This window comes from Balaenoptera acutorostrata, chromosome 15 (assembly GCF_949987535.1).
Source record: "Balaenoptera acutorostrata chromosome 15, mBalAcu1.1, whole genome shotgun sequence".
NCBI classification, from domain to species: domain Eukaryota; kingdom Metazoa; phylum Chordata; class Mammalia; order Artiodactyla; family Balaenopteridae; genus Balaenoptera; species Balaenoptera acutorostrata.
The window spans coordinates 7,619,108-7,640,971 of NC_080078.1; the positions used below are offsets into that span (position 1 = coordinate 7,619,108).

Genomic DNA, 21,864 nt, shown 5'->3' on the forward strand with positions numbered 1-21,864 from the left:
AGGACAGGGCCCTGGTCCCCCCTCCTTCCACCAGATGCCAGGCTTCCTTCTCACGGCCTCAGTTTCCTGTCTCAAGTGTGTACTGGCCGCTCTGTTCAGTACTCACTGGGACTGTGCCAGGCATGCCCATGACCCCGTGCCACACCCGACCTGGATACTGAGTCACACACACACCATCAACACGCAAGCCTCTCTGAACAGACCTCCAGTGCCTTTTCTGGAAGTTATTATTTTTTAAAATAAATTTATTTATTTATTTATTTTTGGCTGCGTTGGGTCTTCGTTGCTGCCCACGAGCTTTCTCTCGTTGTGGCGAGTGGGGGCTACTCTTCGTTGCGGTGCGCGGGCTTCTCATTGCGGTGGCTTCTCTTGTTGCGGAGCATGGGCTCTAGGTGCGTGGGCTTCAGTAGTTGTGGCACTCGGGCTCAGTAGTTGTGGCTCGCGGGCTGTCGAGCACAGGCTTAGTAGTTGTGGCGCACAGGCTTAGCTGCTCCGCGGCATGTGGGATCTTCCCGGACCAGGGCTCGAACCCGTGTCCCCTGCATTGGCAGGCGGATTCTTAACTGCACCACCAGGGAAGTCCCTCTGGAAGTTATTGAACCGTCCCCAGAAAACTGTACTTGCACCAGGCCTGGTTGATTTGACACAGTTTCAAAGGGCTTGTCAATTTCTGATATCCACTTTCAGGCCCAGGTAAAGAAACTCTGCTCTAGACCAACTGTCTCCTTGTACAGCTGTGAGAAAGGTCCAGAGTAAAAGGAGTGATCTGTTATCAATCTGGCCAGAGGGTATCTCTGCTATTCCGGTTCCTGGAGCTGGATATTCCTTATCTGCTCCTTGATGGCCCTTATCGGTAGTTGTAACAGTGCCACACTCTAGAAATCACCTGCCACTCCTCTTCTCTTCTGCTGGATGGGACAGTCCAAAGGCGATGGAGAGGAGAACAGGTGACAGCCTGGGGTCCAGGAACTGAGGCGACCCTGGGTGCTGCCTCAGCCACCCCTTGCTGGGCCAACTGCCTCATGACACCTTCAACCCCTGAACAGTTCCCAATACAAATTTATTTATGCAAGTATTTATACAGACCACAAACACTCAGGGACGCCTCCGCCCCCTTAACGGCCCAGAACCCAGACTCAGAAGGTTAAGAGGGGTCCAGGCTCAGGGGCCAGAGGTGAGTTCTCAGGAAGCGGGTTCTTGGCCTGAGAGGATCCAGGGAGCCAGACGAAAGAGGCGTGACCGGGGCGGAGCTCCGACGGGGAAGGCGGGGCCTGAGGTCAGAGCTGGGCGCGGCTTCCGGGCACGGGGCGGAGCCTGAAGCGTGGCTTGGCCCTGAGCTTGTTACCGCGAGCAGGGGCCTGCGCCTGCAGCCCCGGGTTTACGGGGACCCCTCTCCACTGGGGGCAGTGGGAAGGGAATGGGAGGCCAGGCCTCCTACACGTAAGCGTTTTTCCCGTACTTGCCAAAGCTGCTGTCGCCTTCTTCTTCCGAGGCCGAGGTGGGCAGGCGGGCAGCGAGGCTTTTGGCGGGCATCACTGGGGCCTTGTAGGGAGGCCGGATGCTGGCAGGGGAGAGAACCCGGGTCAGAGGGAGATGCGGCCCTCGCCCCGCGCCCCGCGCCCCGCCCTTCGCGGCACGCCCTCCCTTACCTGGCGCCGTGGTCCTCGTCCCGAGAGCGGCAGCAGTTGGAGAAGAGGCAGATGCCACCCAGGATGGCGAGCAGGGAGGCGCTCCAGCCCAGGTAGAGGGCGGGGCCCAGCTCGTACCTGGGGACAAGGACGACGAGCAGGTGGTGCTAGCTCGGGGGCGGGGGGGGGGGGGCAGAGGCCCACCCATTACTCCCGTGGGTGGGGCTCCCACACTCACTTGGTTCCAGGGTACAAGGGGTCGAAGAAGTCCTGGGTGATGTTGAAGGCGTACCAGGAGATGGCCACAATCCCGCAGACACCTGGGGGAGGGAGAGGAGAACCGCACTAGGCCCTGTGGAGGAAGGGCGGCCCAGAGAGCAGGACGTGGGCATCAAGTCCAAGAGCAAGTTTCATTGGATCCCTTTCATTCCCCCTCTCCAGCTCATGACTCTTCTGTTTCCTAGGTCAACTGCAGGCTGCTCGATCCAGCCCCCAGGACCCTACCACAGCCCACCTCTCTTGTGGTCTCCCACTCTGCTCCTTAGACCCTCTTCCCACTGTTTGTCCCCAACCTGCCTTGGCATTCCTACCTCTAGCGCCTGGACCACATAGTTTCCTCGCTGGGAATCTGCTCATCCAAGTCCTACCCATCCTCAGAAGCCCAAGCAGTCTTCCCCATCAGCCCTGCCTGCCCCGACTCCCCTTTCCTTGGCCTCCTAGAGCCCTCAGCGCTGTGCCAGGTCTTCACCACTCGGTGCATGAAGGCCTGAAGCCAGCTGGGCCCCCGGACTACAGGTCCAGCCTGGCCGCCCCCTGGGGGCTTGTCTTCCAGCAAGCCACCTGGCCTTTCTGAGCCTGTTTCCACATCTGGAGAACAGGACAAGACCTGCCCTCCCTCACAGGCTTGTTGCGAGGTGATGTGTGCAGAAATGTTTTGCAAATTGAAAAGGGATGGCAAGTCACATGGTACTGTTATTGTGTACAGTGTGTGTGAGTGTGTGTGTGTGTGTGCATGTCCTAACTCTTCCCATCCAGGCTGTAAGCTCTGGAGGGCAGAAACTCTCACCTTTGGAGTCCCTCCCACACCTCACTCCTACCTGGCTCCTAGTGCGGGCTCAAGAAACATTGCTGATGGACTGATTTGATGGACTCACCAAGGGATTTGGTGAGTATGGGTGAGAGTGGGGTGAGCAGGGAGAGAGGGCAGGTGTCAATGCAAAGGGGAAGGTGAGGCAACCGTGCAGTCTGGGCCAAGGGCCACCCCACCCCCACCGCGGCACAGCCTCCCCCCGTAACTTTCCCCCAATTACCAGCCAGTATGTGTAGGGCCCCTGCGGTGGCCGCCAGCTTGGTTTTCCTGTAGCGCTCCAGGCCCCCAATGTTCGTGCAGCGCAGCCCCACCATGCCTAGGAAGAGGCCCAGGAAGCCCAGGAGGATGGCGGTGATCATGAGCGCCCGGCAGGCCTGGATGTACCCTAGGGAGGTGGGGCGCAGCCATGGGTCCCAGAGCCGGCCCCTTCCCCTCCATCTACTCTCCCGGCTATGACAGTCAGCCCCTTATACAACCTGCTCAGGTCTCAGTCCCTAAAAGCCGTCAAGTCCTCTCCCTGTCCTTCAGGCCCCATCCAGCCTAAGGGGTCAGGCTGAGGGGTCACACCCCCCTCCATCCCAGGAGCTCACCTCAGTGCCAACGAGGCTCAGCGCCGCCTGACCCTCCCGCCTGCGCAGGCGCACTTCGCCTCTACCTCCGTCACAGGGCTTCTCCTCGGCGCCAGTGACACTTTGGCCGGATAACGCTTTGTTCTGGGGGGCATTCTCTGCATTGTAGGATGTTTAGCAGCATCCTTGGCCTCTGCCCACTAGACCTCAGCAGCAGTCCCCCCAAACAGGACAATCAAAATGTTTAGACATCGTCAAAAAATCACCCCTGGTTGAGAACCGCCGTGCTCTGCTGGGTATTACAGACACTGCACCCAAGCACCCCCTCCCTTTCCCCACATCTACTAGGTCCCATTTAGTGCCCAGCGCAGTGCCCGACATCCTGAACTGAGCCTCTTCCTGGAGTGACCGATAGGGGGCAGCAGTGGCCTATGGGTCACTGGGTAAAGGGCAGCTTCTTATCTGGAACGTGGGATACCTGGGCCTAGGACCAATCCACGTCAGTCTAGCTCATATGCTTTCAGTGCCTGTTTCCCCTTTCTCAAACTCGAAGAAAAAGGCTGCTCCCTTTCTGGCCCCCCTTCCTCCTTCTCTGTCTTTGGTAGTTGCCAAGCACTCCCAAGGACCTTGCACCCCTTTACCGGGTGGGGCAGTGCCACCTGTGTTGAAGGGGAAAGGCTGGGTCCCTGCCAGGAGGATGTGAAGCGACCCAGAGTTGGGGAGCAGGGAAGAGCGACAAAGTTCTCTGGGAGCATTTTCTTATTCCCAGCCACTCCTTCCGGAGTTCCTACCCTCTCCCCATCCATCCATCCACCCATCCCCACCTGGGGCAGACCAGCTCCGGATCCTCAGGTAGCTCTCGTAGACAAAGAGAGATTATTGAAGGGCCCATAAGAGCATGGGCTGGGTGGCTGCGAGGTGAATAATTGATAGGAACCTTCCCAGGACCAGAACCAGCCTGGGAAGGAAGTATCAGCTGGCTCGTGATACACACGAGTCTGGATTCCAGCCCCCCTACACCTGTGTGGCTCTGGGCAGGCCACCTTGCAGTTTTCCAGCTTCTGGAAGATGAGGTTACTAACACCGCCAAAGGCGGGGCTGTTATCAGCACTGAAATGGTGCATGTGAAGCATGCAGCACGATGCCTGGAACCTCAACCTGGGCAGCTGCGCTCTCTGCTCTCCCCCTCAGCACGCCCTCGCACCCCTGTCTTTCATTGTCTTTCGTGCACACTCATGAGAGGTTTCAAGCAGCGGCCCAAGTTGGGGCCCCTCCTTACACCATGGTGTGGTTGAGGGGTAAGTCAGAAGGGGGTGGCCAGGGCTGCTGAGTGGCTGCCGCCAATGTCCGTTCTGGCCACCCAGCATTCTGGGTGTCTGGCCCAGACTGTACTCAACTTTTACAGAGGGCTTTTTTTCGGGGGGGTGGGCATCCTGGATGGGATGAGAGCATGAAGCCCCTGCAGCTGCCTCAGGAGATTCTGGGAATAGTGGGGGCACGAGAGACCCACCTGGACTCCCTAACGGCTCAGAGCATCTTTGACATACACGGGGGCGATTTCGTGGCATGCTGACCTCGGCTCTTTCCCCTACCACCTGGGCCCTGCAGCAGGGGGCCTGGAAGAGCATGACGGCTCCATGAGCACCCAGTGAGGGCCTGGGAGCTGCACTGCATAGGGTTCCTCGTCATCCCCTCTTGGCCTGGCGAGAGGCCGACTGAAGGACTCTCCTGGGGAATGATGGGGGTGCTACTCACAGGTGAGCAGGGAGCAGGAAGATGCTCCAGCCACCAGGGAGGAACTTTCTGGGCCAAAAGAGCTGTAGGCTCCAGCCCGCCAAGAACCTCAAAAAAGTACGTTGACCCGAGAACCCCAAACACATATACACACACACCCCTGCTTCCAGTGGACACTGAGATGTGCAAGAGGACTCCCTTTAAAACAGTCCTTTAGAACTCACCATGGCAGTGAGACCAATGCCCCAGTGGAAGCCTGGCGAAGCTACTGAGACTTTTAAGTATCTCAACCCCCAAGAATCCAAGATGAGGTTTCCTCTTCACCCCATGAGCCCCAGCACTCCCACCCTGAAACTAAAATGCTGAATTTGACTGAGCAAATATAGATGCTCACATCACATTAACATTTTGCACATCTTATCTCATAAAATCCTCACAACCACCCGGTGAACCAGTGCTATTATGACCGTAATCTTACAGATGGGTCAAATGCAGCTCATTTTGTCACCTGCCAGGGGCACAGAGCTAGCCAAAGGCAGGTGCTGAAGCCAGCACTCTGGCCCCAGTGCCTGCACTTGTAGCCACAAAGACAGAGGGTCAAGTCAGAGCAGGGGGCCACGTGTTGGTGAGGCCTCCACCGCAGTTCCAGAGGGCTGCCCCCAGCACTCCCGGCTTCAGGAACCCAGGTCTCCCGGCTGGATTGGGCCTCCCGGATCTGTATGGCGCCCAAGGTCAGACCGCAGGCAGCACCCACCCTTGCCGGGGTCTCTCCAACCTCCCGCCTCCCTCTGCTCCCCTTAGCTCTCCCCACCCCGTACCAGAGAGGGCCAGCATGGACGGGAACTCCCAGCAGTTGTAGACTCCGAGGGAGTCGGTGGCACAGCTATACCAGAGGTTCTCGAAGATGGTGCTGGTGGTGATGACATTCCCGTGCACGGTGGACACTCGCCAGCTGCTGTGTGTCAGGGTCACCCCGAGCATCAGCAGCCCCAGGGCTGCCATGAAGAAGCCGAAGATCTCCACAGCCACCGACATGGTGGGACACAGGCCCCGAGGGGAGCCTGGGGCCCCAGAGAAGGGGAGGGACTGAGCCCCAGGGGAACTTGGAGGGGCTTAGGCTAAGGAGGGCAGTTAAGGCAGGCTGGGGAGAGGGAGGGAGGCAGGCTGCAGCCTCTGTCTCTTCCTTAGCCCAGGTCTGTCTCTGGCTCGTCTCTTCCCTCTCTCCGGGCCTCTCCGCTTCCCTGCGGGTCGGTCAGAGCAGTGAGACAAGAGTGCACGGCAGCTGTTGAAGAGGAGATGGACGGAATAAACGAAACGGGCCAAAAGTCCACCCCCTCCCCCCCAGTCTCTGGGCTGCCCTGGGCTCCCCGCCCCGCGAGGGTGTGGGGAGAGGACTTACCGGGGAGGGACTAACGGATGCCGCCAAGGAAGGGCTCCCACGGGAGGCACTGGGAGCCGAGGGGAAGCGTCCGCCTCTGACTCAGCTTTAATCGGGGGCCAGAGAATGGAGTAAGGGGGACAAGAGACAGAGACAGAGACTGACCACAGACGGGTCCCCTGCACCTTTCAGCGGGGAAGGATCAAGGGAGTGGAGCCACCCGCTCTGAATGCTGGTGAGAACAATTCAAGAAACTCAAAGACCTAGGGGTTGAGGCATTGAGTCTCCAAGGAAGATGAAGGTTGAAAAAGGGAATGGGGAATCTGGGAGAAACCCATGGCTCTGGAATCCAACCAACCTGGATTCAAACCAGGTCCCATCATTTACCAAAGGGATGTGGGCATGAAGTTTGAGCCCCTTGAGCTTGTTTCTGATTCTGTGAACTAGAACTACTCCTCCTTACTTCATAGGTTGTATTAAGAATTGTGACTACAGATCAAAGCTCCCCGCAAGCATGAATTGCTTGATACTTGGTGAATGCACTGGGTCTGGGCGCCCAAGGGCCAGGGTGAGGCCACCAGGAGGTTGCTCTCCCCCAAACTTCAACTTCCTGAACTTGAATTTCCCCCCTTGTTGGGATGATCTTTGACTCTCGGCAAAAAGCTTGATCTTGCTGCTAAGGGGCCTCAAGGGGGCTAAATCACAAGCCCAGGACATGATCCTCTGATAAGCTAAGAAGCAAAGAGTTAGCAGAACTCTCAACCAGCTCTATTAATCATGAGAGATCAGAAACCTCTGGGTCCCCACCCCAAACCGAGGCTGGGCACCTGTCCCAGCACAGACGGTCTCAGTTCCCGCCCCAAGGCCATGGCTGGGGCAGCTCTGGTTCTCTTCTGGCAGGTGAGGCTGGGGCTCAGTCCAAGGGGCCCGTCCTACACCCAGGCGGTCCCATGGGCATCACTGCTCTGAGGTGTAGTCCCCCATCCCCTCCTCCCCGTGTCAGGCTCCTCTGTGCTCCCCCAGGTGCCTCCGCCCCAATCGCCCCCAAGCTGGGCTGAGGAACGAGAAGTATGCAGTGAAGCAAGGCAGGCCCACGCTGAGCCTGGCACGGGGCGGGTGTTGGGCAAAGCAGGCTGTGTGGGGACTGGGTCCCGATGTTCCTTCTGCAACTGGGATGTCCTGGGTTCCTGACCTCTCCCAAGACCTCTGCCGACTCCATGCCAAATGCCCATTTCCTTTCCCCCACCAGTGGCCCCCCTCCCCTAAGGAGTGGGATGGGGAGGAGGAAGGGGAGGACGCAGGAAAACAAAGGGAGGGAAGGGTGGAGGTTTTGGAGGAAACTGAGTGGGGGCCCCCCTGGTGTGGAAAACTCCACACGCTGAGAGGCAGCTGAGTGGGTCAGAAGAGATGGGAGACGTAAATTCTTGCCTGCCCCTTCAGCTCTGCCCTTTCCACCCCTGGTCACTGCTTTTTCTCAGGATTCTACGGCCGTGCAGAGGGCACGTCCCTACGCTGCCTGCCGCTGCTCAAGGACGTGGCTGGGCTGAGGCGGGGGAGGAAGGAAGGGAGTCGGGTCTGGGCAGCTCAGCGGACAAAGGAGAACCCCACACCAGCCTGGGGGGCAGGAGTAGGAAGGCACAGAGCAGGGAAAGCCCATGCATGACCCCCACCCCTGGGCCCAACAGAACCTGCCCCTTCCTCAACACAGACACAGAGGTTCCCAAGCCAAAGCCCAATTTTATTTACACTCATCCCAAAACACATGATTTGGGGCTAGGGGACAGGTCCCAGGGGAGAGGAGGTTGAAGGTCACAGAGGACAGTGACAGGTGCAGAAGAAGAAAGGGACGGCGAGGATGGGTGGGCCTCTCTTCCAGTGTCCTCCACGGGCTCCCACGTACCCCCACGCGGAGGCAGAGATGCCGTCTCGTTCAGGATTTGGACTTGGATACAGCAAGTCCGATGAGCCCAGCCAGTCCCGCCACGCCCAGGGCCATGCCTCCAACAATGGCCATGCCCACTAGACCATCTGGGGAGAGGAAAAGGGAGACCGTCACGAGTCCAGAAACCTAGTCCCTGCAGGGACCTCGGCCACCATCTTGCCGCCCGCTGCTCCTCGACAGAGGACGTGCCTCTCTATCTGGAGTCACGGGGTGAGGGACCCCTGAGAGATGGAGAAAGAAGGGGGTTTGGGGAGGAACTGCTTGGAGGGCACCATCTGAAGAGAGCCCAGAGGGCCCAGGCACGAGGGAAGGAGGAGGACTTAACAGAGTTGAGAGGGACCTGGGGATGCTGGGGGCCAGGGAGACACGAGGGTGGGGAGTGGACGGAGACGGAGGGAGAAGGGCAGAGAGGACGGCCTTCACCTTTCTTCATGGCCTTGTCAATGAGCCGTTCCAGTTCCTTGGCCTGGCTGTTCTGCGGCTCCGTCTGCAGCAGCCCCCGCACGTACTTCAGGGCCTTTTCATATTCCTACGCTCGGGGAGAGTGACACACCCCCTCAGAATTCTATCCCTCCTTCTCCCCATCAGAAGGGCCTTCCCTCCGCTGGCCCCAGGGCTCTTCCCTCTACCTCCCCCGCTCCCTCCCCCCCGCCCCACCCAGTGGAGTAGAGTCCACAAACCACCCCAACTGTGTGGGGTTGATAAGCCGAGGGAGATAACAGCCCAAGGCTTGGGGCTGCACCCCACTGCTGACGTCACACTGCTCCCCACACCCTCGGCACCTGGATCCTCTGTCTCTCACCTTCCCTCAGGGTCCTGCTATCACCCTGCACCTCTGTACCCAACACCACCCCCTGCCTACCGCCCTCTTCAGCCTTCCAGAGGGCCTGGGCTCTGTGATGGAGGAGAGAGACGAGAGGGAGCTTGGCCACCCAGGCCGGGTGGAGGGGGAGAAGGAGCTCTCTGCCTTACCTTGAGCCGGTAGTTCCCCACAGCCAGGTAGAAGACATAATCCCGCTGCTCCTCTTTGCTCCCTTTGGGCAGCAGCTCTAGGGAGGGAGGGAGGGAAGAGGGTAAAAACCCCTTCTCTCCCTTCCTAGTGCCTGTGTCCCAGAGGCCCCCTCCACTCCCTGAATACCTATAAGATCCTGGGAGAACGTCACTGTCCTGAGCCTCCATTTCAGCTCTGGTCACTCCGGGCTTCCCAGCCAGAGCTCTGGGGCAGCATGAACCCCAGCTGCCCCAATGCCCCAGTGATCCACACCCCGGTATCAACACTACAGTCAGCTTTGGTTCATCCAAGTGAACTGAAAGGAAATCAAGGCACCGGAGAAGCCAAAAGCCATCTCTACTCAGCTGTGGCATCTGCTGTGTATTTTAACTACAGCCGCTTGCTGACCAGAATAGTGTTCAAAACCAGTTTGCACTCCTTCCCCCTTTAAAAAAACAGCTCCAAACTCACCTTCAGTTACCCCTCCCTGAAAGACCCCACCTGACTTTCTTAGTTCAGTGACTTCCCAGAGGCTCATGTGTTCAGTTGTACTCTGCATTAGAATTTGCTGCTAAGTGGTTTTGCAGGTGTTTACACATCTTCCCAAGTGTCTGTACTGCCTCCTTAACTAGACTGGCCATGTTTAGAGACCAATTCTACAGCTGTGCCCTGCTGTAGAGGAAACCTGAGAAATAGACAAATGGAGGCGGAGATGATTTGCATTAAGGAAGAGTCTTACTTTTATGGATTTACAACACGCATCCTTGGCTAGTACAGTGATTGCTTATACACCATTACTTGACCAAGAGAAAGGGGGTACAGAGAAATTTAAAGGTCAAGTATTGTGGCCTCTGACAAATGGTGACCCATCCAAAACCAGCAGGAAATAGGATTCTGATCAAAAAAGCACCACGTGCTCACAGGTTTTGGGAACCATCTTCTGTACTTCTTCCACACCGCCCCCCCAAAAGGTTTTCAACAACAGCTGCTAAATAAGCAACACGGTGGGGGTGGGGGGCAAAGAGCATGGGACTGGGACACACAAGCAGGAGCTTCTAGTCCCAATTCAGCCATAAATCAACCAGCTGTGTGACCCGAGACAAGCCACTTTCCTTATGTCTAGACTACGGGATCACCAAAGTCCTGTGGGGACCGACATGCTATGACTCTGTCTGGCAAAACCACCATCGATGAGGTGGCAAGTAGCCAAAAGCACAGTGGGAGAAGTCAGGCTAAGTAGAGCCCTTATTTTGCAGTGCGTTTACTGGTAAATAACTGCGAAGTGACTGCACTATGAGGTCCCATGTTGAAAAAGGATCCCCGAACTTGAGATGGAGGGAGTGAACCAGGCCAACGGTGGTTGAGGACGATGGCAGTTGGGAAGGGGAGAGCTGGGGAGCCAGCCTAGCACCTCACCCTCCAGCAGAGCAAGGCCTTTACGGATGTCATCGTTGTATTTGCTTCGCACCAGGCACCAGGCATATTCAAACTGCGTGCTCTTGGACACTGAGCCTGCTGCCTTCTCAGACTGAAATTTCCTTTCAAACTTCTGCCATAGGAGAGGAGAGGAGTCATTTAGAGGTGAAGGGGCAAGCCACACTGTAGCAGGACCTGGGTGTCCCTTTCCCTGTTACTCTCCATCTTCCCCTCTGCCACATTTCCCTTGCGGGTCTTGGGGCCTGGTACCCCAGGTTCTGCCATCTCCATCCCTGGGACCCAGACATTCTGCTTCTTAGTGGCGGGCTGTCTTGGCCCCCCTCTGCTTCCCTCCCCCTAGTGGTACCGACTGGAGATGCCACCTGCTGGCGGCTCCAGGCACCGCTCCCGGAGCAGCTGACCCCGAGAGGCTGAACAGTAAACACGCTGTCAGAACTGCTCAACAACAGCCCACGCGGTCCCTCATCGGAGACTGCTTCTCCCATCCCCACCCTGCCGGTCTGGACCCTTTCTTATCTGAAAAACGGGAATAAAAATAGTGCCTACCTCCTACTAGAGCTACAAAGATTGAGATCTCCCCTGAAAGGTTCTCAACACCGTGCCAGATTGTGACTAATATATGAAAGTTTAAGGTGGTCACTGTGTTCCCCCTGCCACTGAAGGAGCACTCAAAATCGGGTGCCCGCACCCTGACCTCCTAGCTCCTGCATGCATCAGCACCCGTCAAACTCCAGGCCCCCAGGCTGAGGCGTGGTGGCGCAGGAAACTACATCTCCCATTAGCCTTTGGGGCAAAGTGGAACCTCTGGGCAGGAGCTGGAGGCTGCAGGGGCTGCCGGGAGCCGTAGTTCGACTTCCCTAGGCAAAGCTGATGCTGGGAAGAGGGTTTGGCCCCTACCCGGGCTCTCCTCAGGGCCCGCCCTTCCGAATCTTCCTTTTCCCTCCCTCAGGGCCGGGCCTCACCAGCAGGTCCTCCACAGACACCAACTCGTTCAGCACGGCCTCCATGGCCGCCGACCCCGCAATGCTCACAACTCAGACGCTACTGTGCCACCTTCTCCATGGCCCACTGACCGGGGCGGAGAGTCACTTCCGGCGTCCGACGGAAGCGGGATCGCCCTCCGCTACGGAGAGCCAATCGCTTCACGTAGCCGCCGCGAGCCCGCCCCCCCCGTCCCCCCCGCCGCCGCCGCGGAGCAGCTGGGATCAGTGATGCGCATGCCCCAACCGGTCCTTCTCCTTCCCCCACGACTCGCAGGCCGCAGGCGGGGCCGGACCTGTCCTCAAGCCAGTCTTCCCGGGTACCCTGCGTGTGCCTCCGTCTACGGAGGCTGCCTCACTAAACTCTGAGACTATGTCTTGGTGGTTAGCTCCCAGACTGAAAACAGCGGAAAGAGAAGGTGGGGAACTGGGCATGAATCACATAATTTTAGGGACCAGTGTAACCCTCCTTCGCTCCTCCCCGCTCCCCCCCACCCCAGTTCTCCCCTCCCAGATATCTAGGACCCTAGAGGCTACGTGACTTCTCAGTGCCGGCAAGAAAATCATAACTAGTACCAGGGTTTCCAGGGCCCCGGCTGACTCTACAATGCAAGAGGAAAGAAAACTGATCTGTTAACCATACACCCAGGACTGGAATACATAATAATGGGGAATGCTATCAATGGGAATTTAAAGAAAAGCTGTTGCCACTGCTTGCAGAGAGGGTCCAGTCTTCTAAATATTATTTAATAAAGCATCCTCTGCGTGTACCCAAGGGGGAAAGGCCTGCCATGTGGGGTCATGGACAATAAGGAGCTTGGCAGTGAGAAGCAACAAAGCATGGAAAGGAGAAATGCTGCATGCCACTCTGGCATCTGTGTTCTGTGCAGTGATGGGACTGGGTAGGTAGTCATTTTCAAATTTCTTTTTACCTTGACCCACAGTGCTCCAGTACACATGTGAATGTAAGTTCCACGAGAGCAGAGACTGTATCTTGTTTATCCATGCATCTCCAGCTCCGAGCACAAGGTAAATGTTCAAGAAATATTCGTTGAATAAACAGGAAATGAAGCCGACAGTAGTAATGACGGCAGTGCAAGTGCAGGGGATTATCATCCAAACACCTTTTACATTTGCAAGGCCCCTTGATTTTTTTTTTTCTTTCCTCATAATAGCCTTGTGAGTTAAGTTGGCAAGTTATTCTTCTCTATTTGGCTTGGAGAGTTGAAATGATTGTGATACGAGCTCAGTAAACTTTGAGAGAAACCTCAGTTTAGGGAACTGGCTCCATTAATAGTCAAGGAGAAAAATTCACATTCATTCAAAGATGTATTGAGCTTCTAATTTTGGCTGGGCTTTGAGGTAAGCAGAGAGGGTAAAAAGATGTACGGAATACGAAGCAGATGGGTGAAAACAGAACCGAGCACAAAGGGCAACTACTAGCAAGGCGGGGAATATAAGAAAGCCAAAAGGGCATTATTTCTATCAGGACGTTACTTCCTTTGGGTGGCCTGCTGCCCCTTATGCATGTTTGTATCTGTTGCAGCTCTTGGCACGGGCCTGGCACGTGGCAAAAGCTCCATCAGGGTTTGTTAAATGTATATTTGTGGGGGGGAAAGGAATGCCTTACTCACATGGCTCAATTCTGTGCCAGTGAAGGGATCCTAAGTCTGAGTTTGTGTTTCTCTGGTCTAGTTAGCATAGCCATCCACCCTGGATCACAGGGATAAGAAGTAGTGCCTGTTAATTTTACATCCAAATTATGTTTCTCCATCTTCTTCAACCAGCATCCAAATGCAAACCATTGTCATCTCTGCCTTGGGAGCCACTGACAGCCAGTTCACTGGTGCCCTGCATCCATTCTTGCCCTGTTACTGTCAATTTACCACCCAGCAGTCAGAGGGACCTTATAAAAACACAATTCTCAATTTATCTGGAACCCTTTGATGGCTTCTCATTGTCCTTCTCATTGTCTGGTCTGTGCTTACCTCTCTGCCTCATCTCTCCATCACTGCCTCTCCCTGTTAGGCCTTCTTTCAGGTCTGAAACCCCCAGTGGCCACAGGCCCTCTGCACATGCAGTCCCCTCTATCTGGAACATCTTTCCCCTCCCCCTTTGTTTATATGGCTCATTCATTCATTCATTCATGATTTAATTCATTCAACAAATACTCATTGAGCACCTGCTATGTGCCAGGCACCGTTTAAGTGCTAGGGATCAGTGCTGAATAAAGTTCTTGTTCTCATGGAACTTGCATTTTAGTGGGGAAAACAGAAAAAATACTTGAACAAGTAAATAACTAAAAACACAATAATGGCAGGAGTTGAAAATGCTTTGAAAACAAATAAAGCAGGGGAAAGGGATTGAGAGAAGGGATTGAGAGAAGAGGATACTATTGGAGGAGAGCTCAAAGAAGCCCACCCTGGAGAGGTGACACCTGGGCAGAGTACTGAAGGGCGTGAATGAGCCATGCAGGTAAATGGCGGAAGAACATTCCAAGCAGACAAATGGGCAGGTGCAAAAGCCTTAAGGAAGGAATGCACAAGAGTTGTTTAGAAAGTGAGGGCAGAGGGGTAGCCAGGGGCAGATCATGTAGGGCCTTGTAGACTCTGGGAAGGAATCTGGATTTAATTTGATGAGTGATGGGAAGGCACTGGAGGGTTTTGGGCAACAGAGTGAAATGATCCATCGTAAAGGAATCCCTCTGGTGGCTGCTGTGGTGGCCCAGGCAAGAGGCAGCGGTGACCTGGTCTACCGTGGCAGCGGTGGGGGTGAAGGGGTTAAGGGTATATGGTCAGAAGGGAGAGTCAGCAGGGTCTGCTGATGGATCGGATGTGTGAGAGGGAGGTAGGGTGACAGATAGGTTTGTGCCCTGAGTGACCTGGTGAGCTCCTACTGACCCTCAGTTCTAAGCTCTAAGGCTCTTCCTTAGGGAAGGCCTTCCCTGGCATCCAGACTAGGTGAGGTCTCCTGTAGAGAGGCAGAGCATTACCAGTCCTACATTTTAAGAATATAAAACTATAACCCGCTCATTCCTTTCTTAGTTTGCCCTGTGTTTTTGTGAGCCACACAAGTATTGGTTTGGGTATGGTAATAACATCTGCCAGGAGCCAGAGACTTTATTCTGCTCTCGTCTCTTTTTTTCCCCCGTAAAGGAATGCTCACACATGACCTGTGGTCCAAAATCATACCAGGAAGGTATGAGCTCCATTTGATCCATAAGGAAACAGAGGCTCAAAAAGCTTAAGTCATCTGCCCAAGGTCACAGAGCTAGAAGTGGAGGAGCTGGGATTCAAACCCGAGTCCTGCTTCAGCTTCAGAGATGAAGAGTCAGTTAAAGAATAAATAGAAAGAAAGGATATGACAAGTTTGTAAGTACTCTCTAGTTTTTCATCTTTAAAAAATGTAGGTGTAAATTTGTAATTTTTTGGTTTTGCACGGTAGAGGACTTCCCTTAAGCAGCAGATGAACGAGGAAGGAAAAATTCAGGTTAATTCAAAATCAAAACAGGCAAAGCAATCCTGACAAACCATTTTTTTAGTAAAACACGGTAGTAAAATTGAAAACAAAACCCCCCAAGCCACCACCAGTGCTGCTGAGATTGTTGTAAAACTGGTTTCTGCCTCTTGGCAAGCGGCCTGTATTTTTAGTTCACACTATGTGTTAGTTTCTAATTATTGTGTAATGAGCTGATAAATGCCACCGTCCTGTACTAGACTGGAAGCGACAGGAGGGCAGGGTCTGTCTATCTTGCTCATCTTATGCTCCTAGAGCTCAGTGCCTAGCGCGAGTAGATACTCAATTTGTAACTGTTGCATAAATGGATATTGCTGTTGCCATGATTAACTTTTTGGAAGAGAATCAGGCAATATATAGTAAGAGCTATAAGATAAAATATTATTTAACTAGTAATCTACTCCTGTGAGGAAAAAATATTCAACAAAAGCCAAAAAAAAAAAAAAGAAGAAAGAAAGAAAGAAAAGACATGAAGATATTCATTCCTTAAAGAAGATGTGGTACATATATACGACGGAATATTACTCAGCCATAAAAACGAACGAAATTGGGTCATTTGTAGTGACGTGGATGGACCTGGAGACTGTCATATAGAGTGAAGTAAGTCAGAAAGAGAAAAACAAATATCGTATATTAACGCATATATGTGGAATCTAGAAAAATGGTACAGATGAACTGGTTTGCAAGGCAGAAATAGAGACACAGATGTAGAGAACAAACGTATGGACACCAAGGGGGGAAAGTGGGGGGGTGGGGGTGTGATGGTGTGATGAATTGGGAGATTGGGATTGACACGTGTACACTAATATGTGTAAAACAGATAACTAATAAGAACCTGCTGTATAAAAAAATAAAATTAAATTCAAAAAAAAAAAAGATATGAATACCTCTGATCTAGGAATTCCACTGCCAGCTATTCATTAGTGAGAAACTTGCACATGGGCAAAACATGTCTAAGAATGTTTATAGCATCATTTTTAGTAACAGAAAAAAAACCCTCAAACTGGAAACAACCCAAATACCTTTTATATGAATTTAAGAATGAGTACTTTATGGTATATACACATAGAATTGAATATAGAACATTGAAAATGAAGTACAGACACATTTGTCAACGTGGTAAATCTAAAAAATTGTAATGCTGAATAAAGAAAATTTATTGAAAAAAAAAGATATTCATTCCTGCACATCTTCGAAGGTAAACAAACAAAAAAAGCACCAGGGAATGGTTTTATTAAATGATGGTACATCAATATTACGTTACATCAATATAATAATAAACAGCCTTAAAGTTATAGTCGTTTGGATTCTAGGCATGTGGCTGATAATACTCAAAACAAAACAAAGAAGTGTGTACTTCTCAGATTCAGTCCTGTGAGTGGGCAGAAAAGAAACGGACATTTTTTGTTGGTGGAACTAAAACCTAGAAGTGGTACTTGGTGGCAGATTCCCTCCCTTGACTACACCAGAAATTGGAGCCTGTTCTGGACTTCTGCCTTACAGCATCTTGTCAGTGGTCAGCCCAGGAGAAGTTCTCAGCAAACACCCACTAAACAGGGTTCCACTACTTGTGTTCTTCCAATCTTCAGTGATCTGTCTCCTCTACTTCCCACTTTCATCTACTATTTAATTAGTTAGGGAGTCCGATCAACCGCAAATTGATTCATTCATCCATCCAACCAACATTTGTTAAGGGTCTACTGTGTACCAGGCACCCTTCTAAGTGCTGGGTAAGAGAAATGAACTAAACAGACATAGTCCTTCCCCCATGTAAGTTACATCTTAGTGGAAGAGAAAAGACAGCTAACGAATAAGTACATGACGTCAGATACCGCTGCCTCCGTTCTGTCGCCATTCTCTAACAGCCTTCACGTGTTTTCCTCCTCCAACCCAGCCTGGCTGCCAGCTGCATTTTAAAGTGCAAATCAGACTTCACGTCTCCTGTTTAAAATACCGTCTAGACTACTCAGGACATTGTTTAAATTTCTTATGCATACGAAGCCCTTCAGGATCGCCTCTGCTTACCTCTCCAGCTTCATTTCCAGGCACCCACGCGCCCTGCACACGGAGAGTTTTCGTGGGACGGCCACCTTTCTTCCACCCGGAATGTTCTCCAACTGGAGATCTCCATCCACCAAACACCTGAGTCCCTGCATGGCCCGCAACTAGCAGCCGGGCTCAGGGCCGTTACCCTCCGGGACATCTTTCTTCTATCCGGCCCCCGTGCCTCCAGCCCCTAGGAGGTACAGCATTTATCACCCAGTCCTACAATCCTTTATGTGGACAGGGGCCGTGTCTTGTTCATCTCTCTGCCAAAGGGCAGGCACCCAAGAATCGTTGGTGGGGTTAATGAAAAAGTAACGGCCGGCGTTCTAAAAAAGAGGCTAAAAACCTCGGAGACGTTTGCACTTCCGGGTGGCGGTTCGGTCGGCACCCGAAGATGGGAGAAGTGGGTACAGGTACCTCCTCAGGGGCTGCTCTAGGAGAAGTGCTCGGTGATCCGGAGGACCCGGGGAGCCTCGAGGGGGAAGAGCGCAGCGTCTGCCTCTGCGCAGTAGTCGCCCTCCGCAGGGAGGCGGAGCCGAGAGAAGCCTGGGGCGGGGCGCGGGGGGCGGGGCGCGGGGGCGCGGCGCGACTGAGAGGTGGAGGGGGTGGTGCCGAGGTCTGGGAGCCCCGAACCTCACAACTCGCCCTTGTGCCCGGGGGTGAATGAAGCGAGGCTCACTGTAAATTAAAATTTACCTGTTGCTTCCTTTAGAGTCTGTCTTGGCTCGAAAGTATGTGATGAGTGCACACAACGTGCCCATGAATCACCTGGGATCTTGTTAAAAGTGCAGAGTCTGATTCAGGAGGTCTAGGGTAAGGCCCAAGATGTTGCGTTTCTAATAAGCTCCCAGAGGACGCCGTTGCTGTGGATTCTCCAACACACTTTGAGGAGCAAAGGTGTGAAACAGTGGGGTTTTTTGGCTGCATTGGGTCTTCGTTGCTGCGCGTGGGCTTTCTCTAGTTGCTGCGAGCAGGTGCTACTCTTCCTTGCGATGCGTGGGCTTCTCATTGCGGTGGCTTCTCTTGTTGCGGAGCACGGGGCTCTAGGTGCATGGGCTTCAGTAGTTGTGGCGCGGGAGCTCAGTAGTTGTGGCTCGCGGGCTCTAGAGTGTAGGCTCAGTAATTGTGGCTCACGGGCTTAGTTGCTCCTTGGCACGTGGGATCCTCCCCGACCAGGGATCGAACCCATGTCCCCTGAATTGGCAGGCAGACTCTTAACCACTGTGCCACCAGGGAAGTCCCGAAACAGTGGTTCTTAAATGCGGTCCCCAGACTAGCAGCATGGGCATCAGCTGAGAATTGTTTAGAAATGCGAATTATCGAGCCGGCTCCACACCTGCAGAATTAGGATATCTGGGGATGGAGCCCAGCAGTCGGTATTTTTACAAATGCTGTAGGTGATTCCGATGCACGCTGGAGTTTGAGAACCACTGGACAGCGGAAAAGTCAAATTGAGCCTCATTTCTCTATAGACTTGTGACTGTGATCAATTTGCCTTATCTAGTTAAGCTTCAGTTTCATTAGCTTGAAAAATCAGGATGAAAATACTAATGCCTTCCTAGTGAATCTATTATGAGGAGGGAACATGAGATAATGATTGTAAAGCACTTGGCACACATAATAAACATTTTATAATAGTTATCAGAGCCTAGAGAGCTTAGAGTAATTTCACTAGTGTGACAGGGGCAGAAAAAGACTTTAAAAGGAATGAGGAATGGGAGGAGGTGTGGTAAGCATATGGAGAAATGACTTTACTCTTTCAGGCCACTAAAGCGGAAAAGACAGGGCTGCAGTGGTAGATACCACAGCAATGCTACCTCTCAGCCATGGTGATTATCCATAAAGCCATTCATTTGGACAATGAATAACTTCATTTATTTGGAGTGCCTCTTCCAAATGAGTGAGTTTCAGAGAGCAATAACAGACAAAAGGGTTCCCCCCCACCCACCCAAACAACAGATGTACCTTAAACTATTTAGGTGTGATTTTCCTACTTGTCTGTTCTGGGAATGACATCGCCTTTGCTGTTTACCGCTTTGGTCTTAGGATTTGGAAAAGGGAAGGAGGCAAAACTCAGAGGCAAGAGAAATTTCTGGATCAGTGAGTTTTTATTCAGCAATGAATTCCAGCTGCCAGAAGAAGAACTAGAATATCTAGTTGGAGGGAAAGCTTCCCAACACATTTTACTTTCATCAGTACATTTTATCAGCATTACCCTGATACCAAAACCAGCCAAGGACACCACAAAAAAAGAAAATTACAGGCCAATATCCTTGATGAACATAGATTCTAAAGTCCTCAACAGGGCTTCCCTGGTGGCGCAGTGGTTGAGAATCTGCCTGCCAATGCAGGGGACACGGGTTCGAGCCCTGGTCTGGGAAGATCCCACATGCCGCAGAGCAACTAGGCCCGTGAGCCACAACTACTGAGCCTGTGCGTCTGGAGCCTGTGCTCTGCAACAAGAGAGGCCGCGATAGTGAGAGGCCCGTGCACCGTGATGAAGAGTGGCCCCCGCTCGCCGCAACTAGAGAAAGCCCTCGCACAGAAACGAAGACCCAACACAGCCAAAAATAAATAATAAATAAATTTTAAAAAAAAACTGCATAAAAGCCTCAACAAAATATTAGTAAACTGAAGCCAGCAATACATTAAAAGGATCATAGACCGTGATCAAGAGGGATTTATTCCAGGGATGCAAAGACGGTTCAACATCCAGAAATCAATCAACATGATACATCACATTAACAAAATGAAGGATAAAAATCATATCATCATCTCAATAGATGCAGAGAAAGCACTTGACAAAGTTCAACACCCATTTATGATAAAACTCTAACAGAGTGAGTATTGAGGGAACATATCTCAACATAAGAAAGCCTGTATATATGAAAAACCCACAGCTAAAATCATACTCAAAGGTGAAAATCTGAAAGCTTGTTTTCTTTTTCTTTTTTAAAGTGAATGGTTTTTATATTTTTAAAAATATATTTATTTAATTAATTTATTTGGTTGCAACGGGTCTTTGTTGCAGCAGGTGGGCTCCTTAGTTGCAGCTCGCGGGCTCCTTAGTTGTGGCAGGGAAACTCTTAACTGCGGCATGTGGGATCTAGTTCCCTGACCAGGGATCGAACTTGGGCCCCCTGCGTTGGGATCACAGAGTCTTAACCACTGTGCCACCAGGGAAGTCCCTGAAATCTTGTTTTCCAAGATCAGGAATAAGACAAGGCCACTTTGGCCACTTTTATTCAATGGTATGGAGATTCCTCAAAAAATTAGGACTAGAAGTACCATGTGACCCTTCTATCTCCACTTCTGGGTATTTGTCTGAAGAACACAAAAACACTAATTCAAAATGCTATCTGCACCTCTATGTTCATTGCAGCACTATTTACAATAGCCAAGATATGGGGGAATGGATAAAGAAGATGTGATAAATACACAATGGAATACTACCAGCTGTAAAAAAAAGAATGAAATCCTGCCATTTTCGACAACATAGATGGACATTGAAGGCATGCTAAGTGAAATAAGTCAGTCATATATAAAAAGAAAGATACACTGTCCACATATTCTCATCAGTAGGACCCTTTATGGTCATCTGAAGGCTTTACTTTGTCTATTTCCAGGCTCACAACTGCTGAACTGCCTTTTTCTGTATAGTTTGCCAGGATTATCTGAACAGCAGGGAGTGTAGCAAATTGGCACATTATAGGAGTGAAAACGTTTTATACATTTAAATCATTAAACCCTTATCTCTATTCTCTTGATCTTGACCAACAACATGCCACCGAGCTTAACGCGGTTATAGGGAAAATAAAAGGGCTGTACCTCTCTAAAGATGGGAAGCCCGAGTCTGGACATAGGGCATTTGTTTTCAAAGAAATCAGGTCAGTGATCAGAGGACCTATCTGGTTAGCATGGAATTTGTTTTAAAATGATAATGCTTTCATTAGGGTAGTTGAGAAATAATATTTTCACTAAACTTTTGAATCACTCTCCGCCTGCTGAAGACCTAGAGCATAACCTCCTCCTATCTTATGTCATCTATTTCTTCTATAATCTCAGTCCCAGGCTCACCGCCTGTGTAAAACTCGCTCTTCCTGTTGGGTCTCTCCACACCAGCTGGGTGTCCTACCATTCAATTCAATTCTGACGCTAACTAGAGTTCGCACAGACCGCGCAGGTGACAGGCTCAGTCCCACAAGACTGGCCCCCCAACTTTAGATGCCAGTCTCAAGTGATAGTTCCCCAGTTTACCTGTAACTCCTGTCTGACTTGGCTACAAATTGAAGGTTCCCATGAGCATCCCCCCTTGGATTCGACTCTGCTAGAACAGCTCACAGAACACAGGCAAACACGTTTACCGGTTTATTATATAGTAAAGAATACAGATGAACAGCCAGATGAGAAGATACGTAAGTTGAGGTCTGGAAGGGTCCTGAGCTCAGGAGTTTCTGTTCCCTTTGAGTTGGGGGTGCACTACCTTCCTGGCACATGGACTTGTTCATTAACCCAGAAGCTCTCTGAACCCCAAACATTTGGGATTTTTAGGG

The 21,864-nt window shown here is 52.0% G+C and overlaps 2 protein-coding genes and 1 long non-coding RNA gene across 4 annotated transcripts; 1 reads left to right on the forward strand and 2 right to left on the reverse strand.

Annotated features, from left to right (window-relative positions):
* Positions 1-1,041: 1,041 nt before the first annotated feature.
* CLDN15 (claudin 15) lies at positions 1,042-8,014 on the reverse strand. 2 transcript variants are annotated; one of them, XM_007186599.2, is made up of 6 exons: positions 6,421-8,014; positions 5,840-6,303; positions 2,939-3,103; positions 1,867-1,948; positions 1,650-1,766; positions 1,042-1,561 (listed from the first exon to the last, which is right to left on the reverse strand). In XM_007186599.2, the coding sequence occupies exons 2-6, from the start codon at positions 6,054-6,056 to the stop codon at positions 1,435-1,437; spliced, it is 708 nt and encodes a 235-aa protein (XP_007186661.2). In that variant the 5' UTR covers positions 6,057-6,303; positions 6,421-8,014; the 3' UTR covers positions 1,042-1,434. The 2 variants fall into 2 exon arrangements, with proteins under 2 accessions (XP_007186661.2, XP_057385823.1); XM_057529840.1 differs by having other exon boundaries at positions 2,939-3,034; positions 5,840-8,014.
* A 102-nt stretch (positions 8,015-8,116) lies between these two features.
* FIS1 (fission, mitochondrial 1) lies at positions 8,117-11,887 on the reverse strand. Its single transcript, XM_007186598.2, has 5 exons — positions 11,732-11,887; positions 10,749-10,881; positions 9,314-9,390; positions 8,765-8,870; positions 8,117-8,427 (listed from the first exon to the last, which is right to left on the reverse strand). The coding sequence occupies exons 1-5, from the start codon at positions 11,774-11,776 to the stop codon at positions 8,330-8,332; spliced, it is 459 nt and encodes a 152-aa protein (XP_007186660.1). The 5' UTR covers positions 11,777-11,887; the 3' UTR covers positions 8,117-8,329.
* A 132-nt stretch (positions 11,888-12,019) lies between these two features.
* Positions 12,020-15,996, forward strand: LOC103017297 (uncharacterized). Its single transcript, XR_451373.2, has 3 exons — positions 12,020-12,168; positions 12,694-12,778; positions 14,905-15,996. It is a non-coding gene; the product is annotated as an uncharacterized LOC103017297 (long non-coding RNA).
* Positions 15,997-21,864: the final 5,868 nt, after the last annotated feature.

Bases quoted from the DNA above. Each gene is read 5' to 3' on its own strand.
- CLDN15 (XM_007186599.2), bottom strand. From the start codon at position 6,056: ATGTCGGTGGCTGTGGAGATCTTCGGCTTCTTCATGGCAGCCCTGGGG. The intron at 3,104-5,839 runs GTACGGGGTGGG...CCACCTCCCTAG, and splicing joins GTCCATGCTGGCCCTCTCTG to GGTACATCCAGGCCTGCCGG. The intron at 1,562-1,649 runs GTAAGGGAGGGC...CTCCCCTGCCAG, and splicing joins GACGAGGACCACGGCGCCAG to CATCCGGCCTCCCTACAAGG.
- FIS1 (XM_007186598.2), bottom strand. From the start codon at position 11,776: ATGGAGGCCGTGCTGAACGAGTTGGTGTCTGTGGAGGACCTGCTG. The intron at 9,391-10,748 runs GTGAGGTGCTAG...CTCCCTCCCTAG, and splicing joins AGGCCTTGCTCTGCTGGAGG to AGCTGCTGCCCAAAGGGAGC. The intron at 8,871-9,313 runs GTAAGGCAGAGA...CCCCGAGCGTAG, and splicing joins TGGGGAACTACCGGCTCAAG to GAATATGAAAAGGCCCTGAA.